The following is a 19,516-nucleotide window of genomic DNA, read 5'->3' on the forward strand; positions in this document are numbered from 1 at the left end:
GTAGACTCCCTCCCAGCTCTGAGACTGTCTGAATTCAGGGCTTGTAGCTCCTTAGAGCAGCCACGGCTCAGCGACCTCTAATCAACCTTGGCACATTCTAAGGACTCAGTAAGCACTTGTTGAACCAAACCCAGGAGATTAGCAGTTTCTCGGAAGAGCAAAATAATTCTCCAGTGGGTTCACCGCACACCCTGAGGTGACCAGGTCCCAGCGTCTGTGGGCTCTCAGAAAACACCCACTGAGTGCCGATACTAGACGGGTCCTCTCAGAGGTGGGTGAGCAGGAGGAGGATCAGGAGTTTGGGCTTGAAGTCAGGAAAGAAGAGAAAGCCGATATAGGCACGTATTGACCAGGCATTTGTCACTTGGAAATGTGAGACCCCACAGCCAACACCCGTCTCCAGCAACCCCACCTCCACCCTGGGGCCTGTGTGGCCAAAGGTGGCCTGCCAGGCCACCTTCCAGCCAGCCTCCCTGCTGCCAAGGCTCAAAGGAGCCCTTGGGGAGTCTCCAGGCAAATCCTACCTCTGCCTTTATAAAAGTGCTTGTGGAGAGGCCCCTAGGTTCTTCTAGAGCCCCCAGCATGGCAGGGAGGGCAGGGAATAAAGGGGCAGTTTGGCCTGTCCTCTCACAGGTCCTCAGCTGCCACTGTCTCTGCTGCTGTGGAGACTGCTGCCTGCTCAACGGAACGCCCCTCTCTCCAGAGCACCTGACTTTTATCTCTCCTCTCTCCTTTCTGTGTCTCCTGCTCTTTCTCTTCCTCCCACTCTCTCCCTCTCTCAGTATCTTCAGTTCACTCTCACTGTAGCTTTTCCCTCTCACACTGACCACACCTCTGCTCTCTCTACATGTAGCCTTCTCCCTCCACCTCCCTGGTCTTTCACACATTCCTTCTCTTGTGCTCCCCCATCCCCACCCCCTTCTCCTCTCCCCTGGTGCTTAACTGGAAACAAAAGTGAGTTTGTTGTGTTGGAAGAGGACTCGTGGCAGCAGGACCAGGGCAGGCAGCAGCGGCAGGAGCAGGCTGGGGCCAGAGGCAGTGCCAACAGCCTGGGACCCCGGCACTCAGCTATTCTAGGGAGCAGGTAACGCCCTGCAGGGTTGGTTCAGGCCCCCTGCTCTCTGCCCTGTCTCTTCTCTGCTGATTGTTCCTTGTATTTGCCTTCTTACCTGGCCTTGAAGGGGGAATGGTGGGTAGAGGGCCCCGGGAGAGGCGTGCCCTTCTCATTAGAGAACCGCATGTGGTCTGCCCTTTGGGGTCATGGCTGGTGAGGGACATGCCAGAACCCGGAAAGGTGAGTTAGGACCAGGTCCCAAGGGATGTCTTGAGCCATGTCACTGATCCTAGGCTTTAGGAAGTAGAGAGCTATTGACAGTTGTTCACCTCTAGAGTAAAAAGATCAAATCTGCATTTTATTTTATTTTATTTTATTTTATTATTTTTAGACAAGGTCTTACTCTGTTACCCAGGCTGGAGTGCAGTGGGTCAGTTATAGCTCATTACAGCCTCTAACTACTGGACTCAAACAATCCTCTTGCTTCAGCCTCCCAAGTGCGTAGGTGAGACTACAGGTGAGGCCACCATGTTTGGTTAATTTATAAAATATTTTGTAGAAATGGGATCTTATTATGTTGCCCAGGCTGGCAAATATGCATTTTTAAAAGAGTAATTATTGAACACTGATCCAGAGGGAATTGGCATGGTCCCTTGGAATCAAGCGGTCGTCTTCTCAATTTAACGAAAAAGTAAGATTCTCAATTATTGGTTTTTCTTCTATAAAATTTTCTTAAAAATTAGTGTCTGCTAGCAAGTGCCAACAATCCCTTATAAAAGGGATATAAGTTAAAAGCAATAGAAAAATTCAAAACTACAACCCATTTAAATAAACAAGGTCCGCTGAGCTACACACATAGAAAAATTAATAGCATTTCCTGCTAGTAAAATTTGTAACTCATGTGCCCAACAACATTTTATGGTGCTCCCCAGAGAGCACTGTGACTCCCAGGAGTCTACCATGTGAACAAGTCTGAAATGCTTTAAAGCAAGGGGATAGGAGGGGGAAAGTTTCAGCAGGTTCCCACCCAAGGGGAACAATGCGATGTGCAGGAGGCATATGGACACCTCCTGGGGGAAGGCAACAACTCCAACTCAGATTACCTTACAAATTCAAACCATACATGGGGAGTGGGGACTGACAGGGCAGCAGCAGGCAGTCACTGCAGAGGGAGAAGTGGGAGATGGTAAGAGCCTGAACCAGGACGCGGCTTGGTGCGTGGAATAAGGGAGAGAGCTAAAAAATGTGTAGGGAGCAAATGAAGCATGAGGCAGCCAGCTGGACATGGATGGTGAGAGAGAAGGAGCTTCAGGAGTGAGGATATTTCTTGTCTGGATGGCTGAGCAGAGAGGGTGCTATTAGTCAGAACAGGGGAGAGCAGCATTGCTGTTTGGAATGTGCTGAGGTTGAGTTGAGAGGGCTGCAGAACCCCCGGAGGGAGCAATCCAGTTGGCAGCTGGAATGCCCAAGACTCATGAGTATATTGCCATGAGGGTGACCCCATTACAGGGTGACACCACAAATAACATGAGCTAGCTCAGGAAGAGTGTGGAAAAGGGAGGAGAGGAGGAGACCAAGGAGACATCCTAGGGAAGATCAAACCTGAAGTATTAGCCAGGCAAGAGGAGCTGGGGAGGGATACAGAGAGGGACTCTTCAGAAAGATAGGAAAACATCAAGAAAGTGCCATGTTGGCTGGGCGCCTGTGGCCCAAGTGGCTAAGGCGCCAGCCACATACACCTAAGGTGGCAGGTTCAAATCCAGCCTGGGCCCGCCAAACAACAATGACAGCTGCAACCAAAAAATAGCCAGGCATTGTGGCGGGCACCTGTGGTCCCAGCTACTTGGGAGGCTGAGGCAGGAGACTCGCTTGAGCCCAGGAGTTGGAGGTTACTGTGAGCTGTGATGCCACCAGGGTGACAGCTTGAGGCTCTGTCTCAAAAAAAAAAAAAAAAAAAAGAAAGTGCCATGTTGTGAAAGCCAAAAGGAAAATTTCAGTTTTGAGGGAGCAGCCAGCACCACTGATGTCCCAGAGAGATAAGCAAGCCTACAGCTTCACAGTGCTGTTGGTTTGATTGATTTTATTAACTTATTGGCTTGACATTAAGATAACAAGAGAGATGTGAAGGTGAGGGCTGTGAACTTGGGTGTGCAGCAATAGATAAGATTAGCAGGGTAATAGTAGGAACTAGAGGAGACTGTGGCAACCTAAAAAGCATATGCCATAGAAGGCACCACCACTGGCTCTAGTTGATTGTTGCCAAGGAGGGATGTAGGCACAATGATCAGAGCATTGGAATTGTTGAGAAAAGTCAGAGCTCTGGGTTTTTATAAGAAATATCACACTTCTTTATCTTAGCAATGATTTCAAAAACATTTATATTCTGTAAGGGCTGGATTCAACTCATCTTTGAGCTGCCAGCTTGAAATCTCTGCCTTAGTCAATATCCTTAGCATGGTGGGGGCTGAATGAGTTGCAGCAGGTTAGGAAGTGATTGGGCAAGGAGGCAGAAGAGGTAGAGGGGAGGCCACTCCATTAGGAAGGTGGGTAAAGGAAGGAAGAAGGGGAGCAGCAGAGCTTGGAAGCCAGGTAGGGTCACAGAAGGGTGTTTGGAGACCTGAAGAGCTGTTTATAGGCTGAGAGAAAGAGCATGGAAGAAGGAAGTTGAATATCACTCTAGTTGGTGAACTAAGGATGGGAAGGAGGCAGAAGCAGATGGATGGGACAAGGGATTGGGCTAGAGAAGAGACGCCTTTGGTGCAAAGATGGATGGCAACAAGGGTGAGGACACTGAAGGACTAGAGGAGAGGACATTGATAGATTTCAGCCCTAGAGGCCTTTATTTTCCCTGTGAGTGAGGTAGGAGATGGCTCAAGAAGCTTGAAGAGAGGAGCAAAGGTTAAGAATTGCTTCGAGAGACATGGGGGAAGGCCAGGGACAAGGATGAGTAGAAGCTACACTTGAAGCCTGCTGAGGGGAGAAACCCTCTACTTGCACAGCTGGCTGGTTTGCCACGGCACAGCTCCTAGCCTGGGTGTGGGGCTTGGTGGCGGTGGGGGGGGGGGATTAAGCCCCTGTTACATTTCAAGTCCTGTGTCAGGTGTTTTATTCTCCCTACCTGATTTGTTCCTCCCAACAACCCTGTTCACAGAGACTAAGTTCACTCATAAAGAAGTAGCCACCCTGAGATTCACACCCATATGTAGTTGGATTGGAAGTCCATTGTACACTCTGATACCACCAAACCACTCTTCCACACTGCCTCCCTCAGACACACCCACAGAGAATTCCTGTTGGGCATTGCCTGGCTGGTTTCACTGGGACACCAAGGGGAAAAGAGAGGGAAGGCTGTGATGAAAGAAAGAGTAGCTGAAATTATTGACCCCTGAGGGGTCCATGGAGAAATAAGTGAAGGCAGAAAAGAATGATAAACTGAGGAAAAAGAGGCTGGAGGAACAGGAAAACTTGATGAGGCCCAAAAGATAGTGGACGAGAAACCGGATCAGGCAAGGCCATGGGGTTCAGGAAAAGGGAATATATTCTTGGAAACTTTCAATATGGAGGAGGAGGGGAGGGAAGAAAAGGAGACAGAGGGAGAGGAGGTGACTCCAAGGTGTCACCTTTAGCCACCTCATTGGTTACCACTTTGAGTCACATCGTCCCTCTCTGCCCCTTGCTCTCCATGCTTCAGCCACACTGACCAACAGATTCCCCTCCCCCTCCCCCACAGGGGGAGTCTGGAACACTTGGAACACGCTTCTTCCAGACATGCAGAAGCAGCTCATTCTCGTCTGCCCCTCTTCTCACGGCCTTTCGTGATCATGCTGTCTACCTACTGTCACTCCCCTGGCCATTTTATTTCAGAGCACTTATCATCACATTAAATGGTGGTTTATGGAGTTGTCTATTGTCTATCTCTGTCACTAGAACATACTCTCAAGAGAGCAAGGGCACATAGATCTTCTTCACAGCTTTTTTATCCAATACCTAGAACAATGCTTGGCACATAGTAGGCATGCATTAAATATTGAGTGAAAGAAAGAATGAATGAATGAACCCAGGAGAAGCATGTTAGGGGAAGGGATCCCGAGCTCTGAGGTGCCTGAGACATACCCAGTGACTTCTAGTGGGCAGTTGGAGAGTAGGCTGGGAGCTGAGGAAATAAGCTACCACCATGCCCTGAAAGAAGGTGGGGTACATGTGGCACACTGGACCAAGGCTAGCGTTGGGAGTTGGGTGGTTTGGGGCCCAGAGGGGAAAAGGATCCCTCCAGACTGGTTATGCTGAAGTTGGGTCAGAGTGTTTCTCACCTCACTTCTGTATTCTGTTCCCGGTGCTTGCTGCTGCCCTAACTCTGGCCATTTTCCAACCTTCATTGCCAGCTACAAGCCCCTGTATGCAGACTATCATTCATCTCTTTCATCTCAAAGAGTATCTTTCCCATATCCGACCCCCACTTATGGGATCCCAGCTTCACCCAGGAGCTGGGCTTAGCTTTACTGAATTAGGACACACTTTTCCCTCCCACTTGCTACTGCCCCGTTTCTGCTGGCCTCATGGTAGCCCTCCTGCCTTCCATGGGGCACCCAGTAGATGCTGCCGCCCTCCTTTTGCAGGGTCTCCAGCTGCTGAGCAGCTCCAGGACATCCTGGGGGAGGAAGATGAGGCGCCAAACCCCACCCTCTTCACAGAGATGGACACTCTACAGCACGATGGGGACCAGATGGAGTGGAAGGAGTCAGCCAGGTGAGGCGGGGGCAGGGAAGATATCCTCTGTAATCTTCCCGGGCCCAGGCTGGGCGGCCCTCCTGGTGGGAATCCCACTTTGCACCTTGAGTTCTCCTAGGGAGCTTCCTGGTCCACAGAGACCCACCAACTTGCTTTTCTTGGTGTCTGGAATCGTGTTTAACACTAATGAGCAAACGGAACCTTATGACTTTGTTCTTATCCTCACAGAAATTAAAATCCAAGGGGGAAGACAGAATAGTCATCCATGGGATCTGAGGCAATATACAAGGGTGTCTACCAGGGGTCCTCAAACTTTTTAAACAGGGCCAGTTCATTGTCCCTCAGACCCTTGGAGGGCGAGACTGCAAGCCCTGGGATGAGGTGGCTGCTAAGCAGGACAGGCAGCAGAGGCAAAAATACCTGGCGGGCTGGATAAATGTCCTAGGTGGGCCGCATGTGTCCCATGGGCCGTAGTTTGAGGACGCCTAGTATACACAGTCATCACCTTTGGTATGTGTAGAGAATGGGTTCCAGGAGCCCCCACAAGTACCAAAATCTGCACATACTCAAGCACTAAAGTCTGCCCTATGGAACTGTATACAGACAGTCAGCCCTCCATATGCACGGGTTCTGCATTCCCCCATTTGGTTGAAAAATACCCACATGTAAGTAGATCCATGAAGTTCAAACCTGGGTTTGTATTGTATTGTTGATTGCAATTTGGTGCCAAATGGTTTAGGCTAAAAGCTGTAGAAGGGAAAGTACCAAGCAGGCTGGGGTGGGCAGAGAGGGCTTTCTGGAGGAAGGAGGATGTGTAAAAGGCACACTGAGTCTGAGTGGCAGGAGAAACCCAGATGAAGAAAGCTAGTGGGCTGCTGAAGAAGAGTTGGCAGAAATTGGAGCTGGATGAGCAGAGTAGAGGCTATGGTGGAAGCAGGGAGAGCAAAGAGAACTCAAAGAGAGTGTAGGGACAGCAGAAAGTATTAGAGAGACCCAGTCAGCTAGAGAGGAACCTCACCATGAAGTCACAAGAGCTAAGGAAGGGTCAAGGCAAGGCATTTCTGGGACAGGGTGGCCTCTGAACTGACCTGGATAGGTCAGCACTGCCATGTGCCTCCAAAAGCCAGAGAAGAAGGAAGGACTCGTGATGAGGCCTCAGGAGGGACCCAGGAAGGACATAGAGAAGGTCTGGCAGACAGGCTGTACTGATATCTCTCACCTTTCTTGTGCATTATGTCCCTCTCCCCCCAGGAGAAAAACAGAATCTAATTTAACTTTATTAAATTAAAATGTCATTTCGTTTCTTTCTAATGAGAGAAATTAAATACTAAGGAATAAGATATGTCAGGTAGGTTGAGCCTTAGAGTGCCACAAGCCAGTGTAATATTTAAAATGTTTTCACTCCTTCAAAAACTAGTTTTCTCCTCCTTGGGGTCCTGGGTGCACCATTTGAGAATGTACAGACTAATCCCCAGATGTTCCCAGGACTGGCTCTCTGGGAGGAGCCCCATGACACCCAGAGCCACCCCCAACCATGGCCTGAGCTCTCCCCCTCCCTCTTCCCTCACTCGCCTGGGCAGTTGCTGTACGGAGTCAGAAGCAAGAGGTTGGCGCATCTCCATCTTCCTGCAGGGGTACCTGGAAGAAAGGCTGTTGGTGAACTAGCAAACCCCTGTAGGCCTCAGGGAGGAACACATCCCCACCCAGCGGGGCCCAGCGGAAGCCACTGAGCCTCTTCCTATCAGCTGGTTCTTAGAATCCCTACCGCACTAAGTAATTCTCAGGCCTTACTCCTCAAGTTGCATAGTGGCCCTGAGATATCCCTGTATAGATAGGAGCAGATAGTTTGCTGAGGGTGACAGTGTGCAGGTGGTTGAGTCTGGATGCCAGGCCAGAGGGAGAGTTACCCGTCTTAGAGAATGGGGGAAGGGACCCTTTAATAAAGTATTTAATTTGCTGCAGGGAGCATTCGCTTCTTGGAGTTAGGAGATTAACAGAGTGAAAATCTCAAATCCTCAAGGAATTTTCCCTGGCTGTGCTTTGTCGGGGGTTATTAGTTTGGGGGATGTTTCAGGCCTTTGGAGGAGTCACTCCTGGACGGATTTAAGTGGCTTTTTGAGCTCTGCTGAGCCTTGCCCCGTGCACATAATGGGGACTGTGTGTGCCATGTCACTTCTAATGTGATCAATGCTGGTAGGTCAGGCTGTTAATAAGATAGATTTTTATTAACTCTGTCTCTTTAGCATTCCCATGAGGGAAATGCAGCTAGCTGTTTGCTAATAATGACCTTGCCTGAAGGGAGAGCTGGATCAGGTGGGGTGGGGGGTGACCTCTCCCACTGTGAGCAAACAATTTACCCAGAATTCCCTCTTCTTTCATGCCCACCTCTGCTTGAATGCAGAGCAGGAAGGGGACTGGCCTGGGTTGGAACCCACCCAAGTGTGGAGGGCCCTTTAGGATTACTCAGAAATAACCAGAGCTTAGTTCCTTCCAAGAGCTCTGAAAGCAGATTCTGAATCCAAGCAGCCTCTGATCTCAACTCTGAACAGACCAAAAACGTGAACTTGCCAGAAGGTTCTTATGAGACACATACGCTCTGGGAACATTCCTGTGACAACCAGGAAAGGGCAAGAGAACTGGGTCAGCTTGTGGGGTCAATCCAGATCAGTACATTTTCAAAAGCCTCCACACGTAGGCAGGGATCCTTTCTCACTAACCCTGAAACCGCTTCTGTCTGAGATCTTGTGTAGATCCAGCATCATTTCCCCTCTTAAGAGTTGGGCAGACTGCGTTTCCAGCCCTGTTCTCACCACCTGCCTGGAATTAACCTTCCAGTGAGGCCACGGCTGCCCACACTATGTGTAAAGCAGAGTAGGAAGCTGAGAGAGCCCTGTGCCAAAGTCAACTAATTTTCTCTGAGCGTTTACTTTCTGCAAGCCCTGGGCTGGGTGCCAGAGCTACGGAAGTGGAACATGGCAGATGCTGGCCCTGCATCCCAGACGAGTAGGCATTAGGTAGTGGAGGTGCTGTGAAAGCAAAGGTGCATCCAACCTAGACAAGAAGGTCCCGGGAGGCTTCTAGGAGGAAGAGGCATTCACTTAGAGGCCTGGAGGGTTGGTCAGAGCCAACCAGGAGAGGGTAGGGAAGGCGGAAAAGGCCCCTGGAGCAGAGCAGACAGGCACAGAGGCACAGGTAGAAGGGCCCTGTGGCTGTTCTGTAGTAAGGGGCAGGGAGTGGCAGGGCCAACTGTGCAGGTCCTAGGCAGGTGCGTTGTGAAGTTTGGTGCTAAGAGTGTCGCAGGGCCACTGTGGGGTCTTGGGTGCAAAAGGGATAGGATCATGTACACACTGAGGGATCCGCTGGCTTTAGTGTGGAGAATGGAGAAAGGAGGTAGGACTCGGCCAGTGAGGAGGCTGGTCCAGGACAGAGATGAAGGCAGTGAGGCTAGAGAGGGGGTGGATTTGAGACAAAATTTAAAAAGTTAGAATTGACAGGAATTGATGACAGAGGCACATGGGGGAGATGTGGGTACCTTGTGGTAGCAGCGTAGGAAACACAAAAGGAGTCGTAAGGTCATGCTGTGTCGGTGTTTTTTGTTTTGTTTTAGAGATAGTTGAAGATGAGTTTCATTTAGGACAGGTTCTATTTGAGGAAACTTCACGTGGACACTTCCAGAAGGCCACCATGTGGCCATAGAGGTCTGGAGTTCAGTAGAGCAGCCTAGATTGTGTGAGGCATCAGCAGCTCCATGGAAATACGCCCACAGAAAAGGGTGTACTTGCCCCTGGGGGTCTGTGAAGTGAGAGCATCCAGAACAGAGCCCCCAGTAGTGCCAACATTTAAGGCAGGCATCCTCAAACTACAGCATGCAGGCCACATGCGGCCCACCTAGGACATTTATCCGGCCTGCTGGGTGTTTTTGCCACTGCTGCCTGTCCTGCTTAGCAGCCGACTCATCCCAGGGCCCGCAGTCCAGCCCTCCAATGGTCTGAAGGACAGTGACATGGCCCCCTGTTTAAAAAGTTTGAGGACCCCTGATTTAAGGGATGAGGAGAGGAAGACTGTGGAGGAGCAAGCAGGAAGCTAGGAGGGCTTCATCCTGGAATCTAGGGGAGAGACATCCAGGAGGGAAGGAGTACCCAGAACTGAAGAGTATTCCCAGGATGGCCACTTACCATCTCGGGTAGGTGGGGTCAGAGGCCAGACGGTATGGGTCAAGAAGAGTCACAAATAAGAAGGTAGGTTCTCACCACCAACTGCAGCCTCCGTTAGGCCTGGGGGCAACCAGGGTACAGCACCCAGGAGGGTGTCCCTGCTGCTCCAGGCCCCATGCCTGGGCCCAAGCTGATGCTGAAGCTCAGGCCCATTCCCAGGTCCAAGACCATGCCCAGGTCCAGGTCCAACCTCAGATCCATTCCTAGGCTCATTGTCAGGTCCAGGCCCAACTGCAGACCCAGGCTCATTCTCAGGCACTGTCCCAGCCCCAGCCCCAGGCCCACTGTGGTCCCAGAGCCCTTATGCCTGTGATTTCTCAGCAGACATTCCAATATTATCTGATATCTCTGAGCTCCTCTCATTCCAAGATCCCCCCCAGGTCTCCTCAGTCTCCATCACCACATGTGGGCACTAAGAGGGGGATGATTTTGTGGATAACAAAGACTCAGGCTCTGGTCACTACTGGATTTGTAGGGAGCTGTATCTGCAAAGCCCTGAAGATCTCAGGGGCCAGAAGGCCTGGGACAGTGACTGGTTACCTTCTGCTGGTGGAATGCACTGCCCTTTACCCCACCTGCTGGAGGGGTACATTTGCTGCCTTAGCTCTGGGCCATCACAGGTCACCCTGTTATGAATGTCCGCACCTGGTTATTGGGTTGACTGAATGTCTCTGTTAACTAGGAGTGAAGGCTGCTCTTGGAAGCCCAAGAGCTTTCCAAATGTTGTCTCAGCAACCCCTGGGGTCAGGGTCCCCACCCGCTCCTGCTGCCACACTCGGGATTTGAGGCTTTTTAATGTTTGTCATTACACTGACTTGTGACTTAATTGGTTTTATTATTCATTTTCCTGATATTTGAGAGGTTGAGAAATCTTACCTGGGCATTAAGAATTCTTGTATAAAAGGGAAAATAGCCTCCTCTGTATTGGTTCATCAAGCTATGTTCCAGGCACTTTTCTTTTTTTTCATACATTTTATTAATTAAAAAAAAAAAACCTGTGTAGTAGTAAAAAAAAAAAAAGGTGGGTTCCGGCTGGGCGTGGTGGCTCATACCTATAATCCTAGCAACCTGGGAGGCTGAGGTGGGAGGATCACTTGAGCTTAGAAGTTCAAGACCAGACTAAGCAAAAATGAGACCCCCTCTCTACTAAAAATGGAAAAATCAGCCAGGTACTGTGGGGGGTGCCTATAGACCCAGCTACTCAGGAGGCTCGGGCAGGAGGGTCACTTGAGACCAGGAATTTGAGGTTGCTGTGAGCTAGGCTGATGCCACTGAACTCCAGCCTGGGGCAATAGAGTAAGACTCTGTCAAAGAAGGAAGAGGGGAAGGAGGGAAGGAAGAAAGGAAGGAAGGAAGAAGGAAGGAAAATGAGTTCACCTGGACGGTTCTGCCAAGCCGCTTGTCCACTTGTCCACTAAGGGCAGGGGTTAAAGGAGTCTCAACACAGGGCCCATGGAGTCAAGAGAGGTCCTTTGTTTTTTGAGGATGAGAGAGATCTGAGTATATTGAATGTGGGCAAGAAGGAGCCAGAAGAAAGACAGTAGTTTAAAGGGGTGAGAAGCTGAGGGAGGCTGCTGGCTTGAGTAGGCCCTGGCTGGGTGTAGGCTGAGGGGCTCCTAGCAGAGGTTGAGGGAATTCCAGGCTGGTCTCCAGGAGAGAGGTGGGGTGGCAGAGCTGACTGCAGCAGCTGTGGATTGCTGGTTCACCTGAGCCAGGTAAGCAGCTCCAAGCCAGTGGCCATGGATGTCTGGTTTTATTGTAATGGAGTCATGCATGGAGGGATGTTTTCAAGTTCCATCTTCTGTTGATCTACTGGTCTGAATAGTTATACTATTTGCCATTCTCAGGTTGCTTCTATATCCATGATCTAACTTGCACTAGTCAAACACTGATTTTTGAGGTATATGCTGGGCAGGCAGGAAAAAGTGATTTTTATATGAACCTGAATCCAGTCCCAGGTAAAAAAAAAAAAAAGGCAAGGTTCTCCAAGGCCTGAGTTCCAGCCAGCATGCTCACCTGCTAGCTGCCTTTTCACAAGATGGGGGCTTTGCTAGGGGGTTTGTCCCCCAGGGACTTAGAACAACCTAGTGTTCGCACAGCCTGGGGCCAGGATGCATGAGAGGTCATCAAAGGTCCTATGGTCAGCTTAGGGGAACATTGGTCCATACCCATCCGACAGACAGGCAGTGATGCAAGGACATCACATGTTGACCCAGGATAATAAGATGAGATTAGTTGGCCAGTGAGTATGATGGGAAGGAAAGAGATGGAAGGGACTAGATCATTCAAGGAGCTCCTCCCGTACGTGACAGGACCTAGTGGCAGCTCATAGGCCCCTTGGAAGGTGGTCAGCAGGAATGAACACCTCCCCCAACAAAAGCCTGGGCAGCTTATGCCATTGCAGTGGTCAGGAGGGAAGTAACCCCACCATCATGCTGAGATCCCTACTTGATTTACCTACATATATATAATGTATATATATCTCCAATATAAAGTTTAAAAAATATATTTAAACTTTTTATTATGGAAAACTGCAAACGCAAAAAGTAGAGAGAATAGTGTAATGAACTCTCAGGTACCCATTGCTTCATCAATGATGAGTATTTAACTTTTAGGGATTTTTGTTCTTGTTGTTTGCTTTTGCTGCAGTAAAATGTAAACATTTCCATACACATCTTTATGAAATTACAAATTAGACTTCATTTGTAAATACAACCATAATACCATTATATCTCCTAACAAAATTGAGGAAAAATCCTTAATATGATCAGATGTCCAGTCTCAGTTCTAATTTTTCTTACTATCTCAAAAACAATCTCTTTGCTATTGGTTTGCAACTTAGAATCAAAACAAGGCCTACAGCCTGATTTTATCAGCTATGTCTGCTGTCTTGCTGGGATCAGAGCTGCCAGGCTCCGGGAATGCCAAAGGAGCAACCCCCTCCCCAGCAATCCTTTGGCAACAGTACTAATGCCAGAGTCAGGTGTCCTCATCTGGTACGCCCAGCTCTGCTCCCTTAGTCTAATCCCGAGTGGGTTGTCAGGGACTGTTTGTGATGCCCAAGGGGGAAAAAATGCCACTGTCATCACTAGGAAATTCCAGGCTACAAGTAACAGAAACTCACTTAAGCTAATTCCTACAAAAAGAGGGAGTATTGTCAGAACACTGGGGGACATCATGGTACCCAGGGGCTGACCTGGGAAGACAGCCTTCCTCTTTTGCTACCTCCAGGTCTCCACTTTTCACAAGGCATCTTCTTTACTCTTCTGCAACTGTTTCTGTTTGTTGCTGCCTGTGGGCGACCCTCAGCCTCCATCTATTCTACTCAGGGGACCATTCCACAGTGGATGGCTGTCCCTCAATCCCAGTTTCAGTTCTTCAGAGAGAATCTTATCTGCCCAACTTTGACTGAGATCCACATCAGAGTTATGGGGAGGCGTGGAGAGGTCTGGCCATGTCCTGGGAGCTTTCCCCATCGATAGCAGGCAGAGCAGATACCCCCAATCGCCTTTCAACACATCTGTAGTAATGAAGATAGCACTTAACATAATCAGTCCTCTAAAATGAACCAGAACTTTCAGGATATTCCAGGCTGTCCACAAGAGTACAGCTGGTGGAGTTTTGCAAACTCATCCTCCATTCATACAGAAAGATCTGGTGTCACTGCAGCACCACATGAGTCCCAGGGGAGTGGAAAGGTGGACGCTCTAACCTACCTGTGGGTCTAGGAGAACTCTGGAAAGTTGCCTTATCGACCTATCGGTAGATCACTTGAGGTGTGGAGCTGGAGACCAGCCTGAGCAGGGATGGAGACTCCTATCTCTACGAAAAATAAAAAGAAAAGAAAAGAAAAAGTAGCTGGGTGTGATAGTACATGCCTGTAATCCCAGCTACTCAAGAGGCTGAGACAAGAAGGTTGCTTGAGCCCGGGAATTTGAGATTGCTGTGAGCCATGACATCATGGCACTCTGGCCAGGGCAAATGAGTGAGACTCTGTCTCAAAAAACAATAAAAATACAGTTGAGATGCTGTTGTCTTAGGTCCTGCAGGAGAATTAAAATGAGTGAGATATGACTCCTTTTTCAAAGTGCTTATGGTCTAGTATAGGTGTCAGCTGACTTCTTCTGTTAAGGGCCAGATAGAAGGTATTTTAGGCTTTTTCCTTCCAAATGATCTCTTCTCCTTTCTTTTTCCCTTTCCTCTTCCTCCTCATTCTTCTTTTTTACAACCTTTGAAATATGTAAAAACCATTCTTAGCTAGCCAGCTACATAAAACAGGGCTGTGGAGCTCTCATAGCCCATGGGCATGATTTTCAGACCCTGATCTAGGGTAGAAGGCAGGCATGTACTCAGATAACAGATAACTAAGACCCAGGGTATTGTGTACAAACTAGTGAGAACACAGGTTCTAGAGTCAAAAGACGGGCCCTCAGCCCTGACTGTGATAAACTCTCTGACCTTGGGCAGGTTCTTTATCCTCTAAGGGTCTCAGTCTAGTCACCTGTATAATTAGAATAGTCACAGACCTACCTCGTGGGATAGATTTGAGGATTAAATGAGATAATACATGGTAAATGCTTAGCATGGTGCCTGGCACATAGAAAGTGCTCAGTAAGCTTTAGCTATTGTCGTCATGAGTAAGTGCTACGTGATAAATGATACACAGCGCAATTAGAATCAGAGGAAGAAAAAATTTCCTCAGCCTGGGCCCCTGGGGGCGGGGGCATTGTCATGGGGAAGGTGGCCTTTAAAGTACACCCTGAATAGCAGAGGTGGAAGAGAGAGATGAAGAGAGGCACCAACAGACCGAGAGAGACAGGTCTGTAAATGACAGTCCCCATGGGGTAATTACAAAGACCTTCTAGACACAAAGACAAGTGGCCCTCAGAGAGGTTTTGGCTCCAGAAACCTTTTCCTGAAGGAGCCCATTCAGAATTTACCAGCAGCTTTGTCTGATGGCATTCACCTAGTGGCATCTCCCCCTCCCCCCTGAACAAGGACACAATGTGTAGCAGGGTGGACCCTTCACCAAGCTCATGAGCTTGGGAGCAGGAGCCACCCCCACTCCATTCACCACAGCTCCCTGGCATGTCATGCCTCGGCCCCAGCCCCACCACTGCACCACTGCAGTGAATCTACTGGGAGGAAGCAGTTCTCCAAACTGCACTGGGTCCTCAAAGGTCCTCAGCAGAGACCCCTAGACCAGCAAAAGGAAACATTTGCAATCACAGTGAGTTAGTCAGCCATGGAAAATACTAGGGTTCATTCCAGAACAATCTCAGACTCAGGGCCCCACTTGTCAGGGCCCAGTCCTGTCCCAGGCATATCTCATCAGCAGAGATGAAGGATTCTAGACATCTTGTCCTGAGTCTATTGAACATTTAAGTCACTTAGTTAATGTGTCTCATTCTGATTCTTTTAATATATTCAACAAGTTTCTGACGCTCATTTGGCTTACCCTGTGTGTCTACCTATATGAAGACAATGCCAGGGCCAGAGGATACAAGTAACCCCTGTAACTATGTAAATCTCATTATAAATTAAATAAGTTGGCCTTTGGGTTTATACATCAGCCCTGGTGAACTTGGTTAGTATTTGTCATCATCCCTGGACCTAATCATCTCTGGGACACTCAAAAGACAAATTTCTGAATCTGAAATGGGGTGGGTACCCCAAGAAAGATTCTTGAGACCTTTCTGGTATTCATCAGCCACTCATGGAAGCTTCTAAATTTCTACATATATGTGTTGCTGGATAATGGAGAAAAGCTCATGTTACTTTTAAGAAATGAGTCTGTGAGAGTCACAAATTTATATCAAACCAATGTTAGGCAGAAAGCCCGAACATGTCAACCCATGGTAACCATACATAGAAGCCAAGCTTTTGGGTGATGGGGTGGGATGGGAGAGTTACAGAGTAGGGGCAGTGAGGCCACACCGACAGTAAATTTAACTTCATGTAAGAAACAAATTCACGGCTCGGCGCCTATCGCTCAACTGGCTAAGGCGCCAGCCACGTACACCTAAGGTGGCGGGTTTGAATCCCCAGCCCGGACCTGCCAAACAACGACGGCAGCAACCAAAAATAGCCGGGCGTTGTGGCGGGTGCCTGTGGTCCCAGCTACTTGGGAGGCGGAGGCAGGAGACTCGCTTGAGCCCAGGAGTAGGAGGTTGCTGTGAGCTGTAATGCCATGGCACTCTGCCCAGGGGGACAGCTTGAGGCTCTGTCTCAAAAAAAAAAAAAAAAAAGAAACAAATTCACACAAATATAATTTTTTTTTTTTTTTTGAAACATTGAGAAAGGTCTCACTCTGCTGCCCAAGTTAGAGTGCAATGGCATCATCATAGGTTACTGCAACCTTAATCTCCTGGGCTCAAGCAATTCCCCTGCTTGAGCCTCCCAAGTAGCTGGGACTATAGGTGCATGCTGCTACATCCTGCTAAGTTTTGTATTTTTTTTTTTTTTTTTTTTTTTAGGGACAGGATCTTGCTATGTTGTTCAGGCAGGTCTTGAACTCCTGGCCTCAAGAGATTCTTCTACCTCCCAAGTGCTGGGATTACAAGCATGACCCACCACACCTGGTCACACATATAGTTCTTAAACCAAATGGCAACAAAGCATCAACATTAAAGATTGCATTCTATGGGAGATTAAATTTTTCAAAAATCTTTAAAATTATGAAGTCTTAAGGGGAATTTTTTTTTTGGAGGCAACAAACTAACCAGGGCATAATATAATAATAACGATATTCAAAATAAGTATAGAAAGAAAGAAGCTGGACGGGGGAGAGGGCACATTAATTAAAAAAGGAGCTTCTCTTAGATCACAATGTTTATACACATGCTCCAGATTTTACTCTTATCTAACTGCACATAATGGCTAGCTTGTTGTTTTGTCTTCTCAAAGATCTATGTCTTCCTTTTAGAAAATACTTTGATGGCTGATCCTCAGTGTCCTGAGAGTGTGAGATAATTGGTCTGAGGTTCAGGCTGCATTTGGGAATCCATAAAAAGCTCCCTGATTGTCCTAATACAGCCAAGGTTGAGGACCGCTGATGTCTACTCTAATTATGGTGGAATCAATGGGGGGGGGGTCATTAAGTCTTTGCCTGAGGAGGGAATTAGAATTCAGTTCTCTGGGTTTCCAGTCCTTTCCAGGTTCTCCGTGAAGGTGAGCCTCCTCTTCTCACCCTGTGTGCAAGGGTTGGAAGCTTGGGCTCTGCCTGGTAACGAGCCTGTGACACATTCTCCTGCTTATGCTATTAATTCAGCAGCAATGTCCTCCAATCACATCCCTGACCAAGTAATGGCCATGGGAAAGGCCTCAGTGCTAGCGCCTCTGTGTGACAGAGAGCTGCTTTCTGTGACATGTGACATTTTGAGTTCCCACTCTGCTCCATCCCAGCTAGAACGAGGGCACCTGCCACCCACCCCTGGCACAAACAAAGGCAGGAGACTATGCCACCACCCAGGCCTGGGCAAAATCCCTAAAAGTTCTTTTCCAATGTGGAGATTGTCTTTCCAGTTGACCTGCTTTTCCAACTCTAATTCCCCACTTTTTGAAGCCAACAGTGGTAAAACGGTCACTTTGCGTCAAGTTACTTAGGATTACGCATTTTATCAGGTGTCCACGAGTTTTTAAACCTGGGTTTGACCAGAAGCTTTTTAAAGAGCCCATTCTTTTATTCATTCTGGAAAATATGTAAGCATTTTATATGGAAAATTCAAATTTATAGAAAAGTAGAATGTAGTGAGTTGAACCTCACCCAGCCTCGGCAGTTACCAGGTGACTCACAGCCAGTCTCATCCCTCTACCCCCATCTGCTACCCAAGACACACTAGATCATGTTGACATAAGTCTCAGACACTGTATCGTCCCATCTGTAAATAATTTGTGATGTGTCTCTAACAGATAAGGCCTCTTTCTTTTTAATGTCTTTAATGCAAAAAGAAATAACATGAATTCTTTAATTTTATTAAATTATCTAGGCAGCATTCATATTTCCCAGATCACCTCATATAGTTTTTAAAAATACAATTGGTCCACCCATTGCATTTAGGAGCTCTTAACTCATGTTTAATCTGCAGCCCCCTTCTTTACTTTTCCCTTGCAGTTGTTACTGTTGCAAAAACTGCATCATCTGTACTGTATGGTTTTCCAGTTTTTGATTATTGCATCCCTCTGGTGGCCTTTAACATGTTGCTTTGCCCACCTTGGGTTCAGACTTATCTGATTCCTGTCTGGCTTTTTTACAAGACTGCTTCCAGGTCTGTCCTAAGACTGCCTAGCTGGTGGTGCGCACTTCTATCGGGCGGCAGCTCAGTCCTAGCGCATCTTTGCATGTATGTTGGCGATTTTGCTGGACTATAATGATCATTGCGCAGAAAATTTTGAGTATTTTAAAGTATAATTAAATCAAGTGGGTTTTAGGCACTTTTCCCCCAGTCACTTCTTTACAAGCAGACTTCCTCCAAAGTGATCGGTAAGTTCTTGCTACCCTCAAGCAGGAGGGAGCAATCATTTAACCAGAACTGATCTGGGCTGGGAACACCAGGGAGGAAGCCATGGTCTTTGTCTTCAAGAAGTTCAATGTCTGCCAGGCTGCCGGGCGCAGTGACTCACATCTGTAATCCTAGCACTCTGGGAGGCTGAGGCAGGTGGATTGCCTGAGCTCACGGGTTTGAGACCAGCCTGAGCCAGAGACCTCATCTCTAAAAATAGCCAGCATTGTGGCAGGCACCTGTAGTCCCAGATACTTGAGAGGCTGAGGCAAGAGAATTGCTTGAGCCCAAGAATTTGAGATTGCTGTGAACTATGACACTGTGGCTCTCTACCGAGGGTGACAAAGTTAGACTCTGTCTCCAAAAAAAGCTCTATGTCTGTTTGGCATTTGTCATGTGCCAAAACAATCAGAAAATGTGATTGACTACAATTGACTGTTATTTTAGACTCTGAGCCTGGGACATTAGGAACTTTACCTAGAACAGTCTATAGCACAGAGTTGCCTGGGATTCATGCCAGTTATTCTGGCACAAATTGGTCTAGGATATGACCTAGACGTGAAGATTCTAAAAACAGCTAGGGTATCCTCATATGCCACCAAGTTGAAAATCACTGTGTCGAGATAGTGGTTCTAAAAGTGTGTTCCCTGGATAGTAGCACCCAGCACTCACACCATCTGGGAACCAGTTATAAGGTTCAAATTCTCCAATAACCCTTCCTTATCCCCAGACCTACTGAATCAGAAACTCTAGGGATGGGGCCCAGCAATCTGTGTTTTCACAAGCACTCCAGTTAGGTCTGATGCGTGCTTCAATTAAAGGACCACCCTCCCAAGATGTTTGTTATAGGAGAAATGCACAGAGTAACCAGCAGAGGCTCTGTGGAGTACGCGGCACTCTCGCTGGGCAGTGGAAAACAGAGAGGAAAGAAGACATTCTGCACAACACTCAGGGGTCATCGGCAGACCAGCAGCTTCGGCACACCTGGGAGCTAATCAGAAATGTAGATTCTTGGACCC

The 19,516-nt window shown here is 48.1% G+C and overlaps 1 protein-coding gene across 3 annotated transcripts in view; it reads left to right on the forward strand.

Annotated features, from left to right (window-relative positions):
• Window positions 1-19,516, forward strand: part of SLC4A5 (solute carrier family 4 member 5) — a 102,153-nt gene that overhangs the window by 33,440 nt on the left and 49,197 nt on the right. For all 3 annotated transcript variants that reach the window (XM_012807421.1, XM_003793385.1, XM_003793386.1), the window contains one exon: window positions 5,671-5,800. In XM_012807421.1, coding sequence (XP_012662875.1) covers window positions 5,671-5,800 — 130 coding nt within the window. The remainder of the gene's footprint in view (window positions 1-5,670; window positions 5,801-19,516) is intronic.

This window comes from Otolemur garnettii, unplaced genomic scaffold (genome assembly GCF_000181295.1).
Source record: "Otolemur garnettii isolate 467f Iridium unplaced genomic scaffold, OtoGar3 scaffold00068, whole genome shotgun sequence".
Taxonomy (NCBI): Eukaryota; Metazoa; Chordata; class Mammalia; order Primates; family Galagidae; genus Otolemur; species Otolemur garnettii.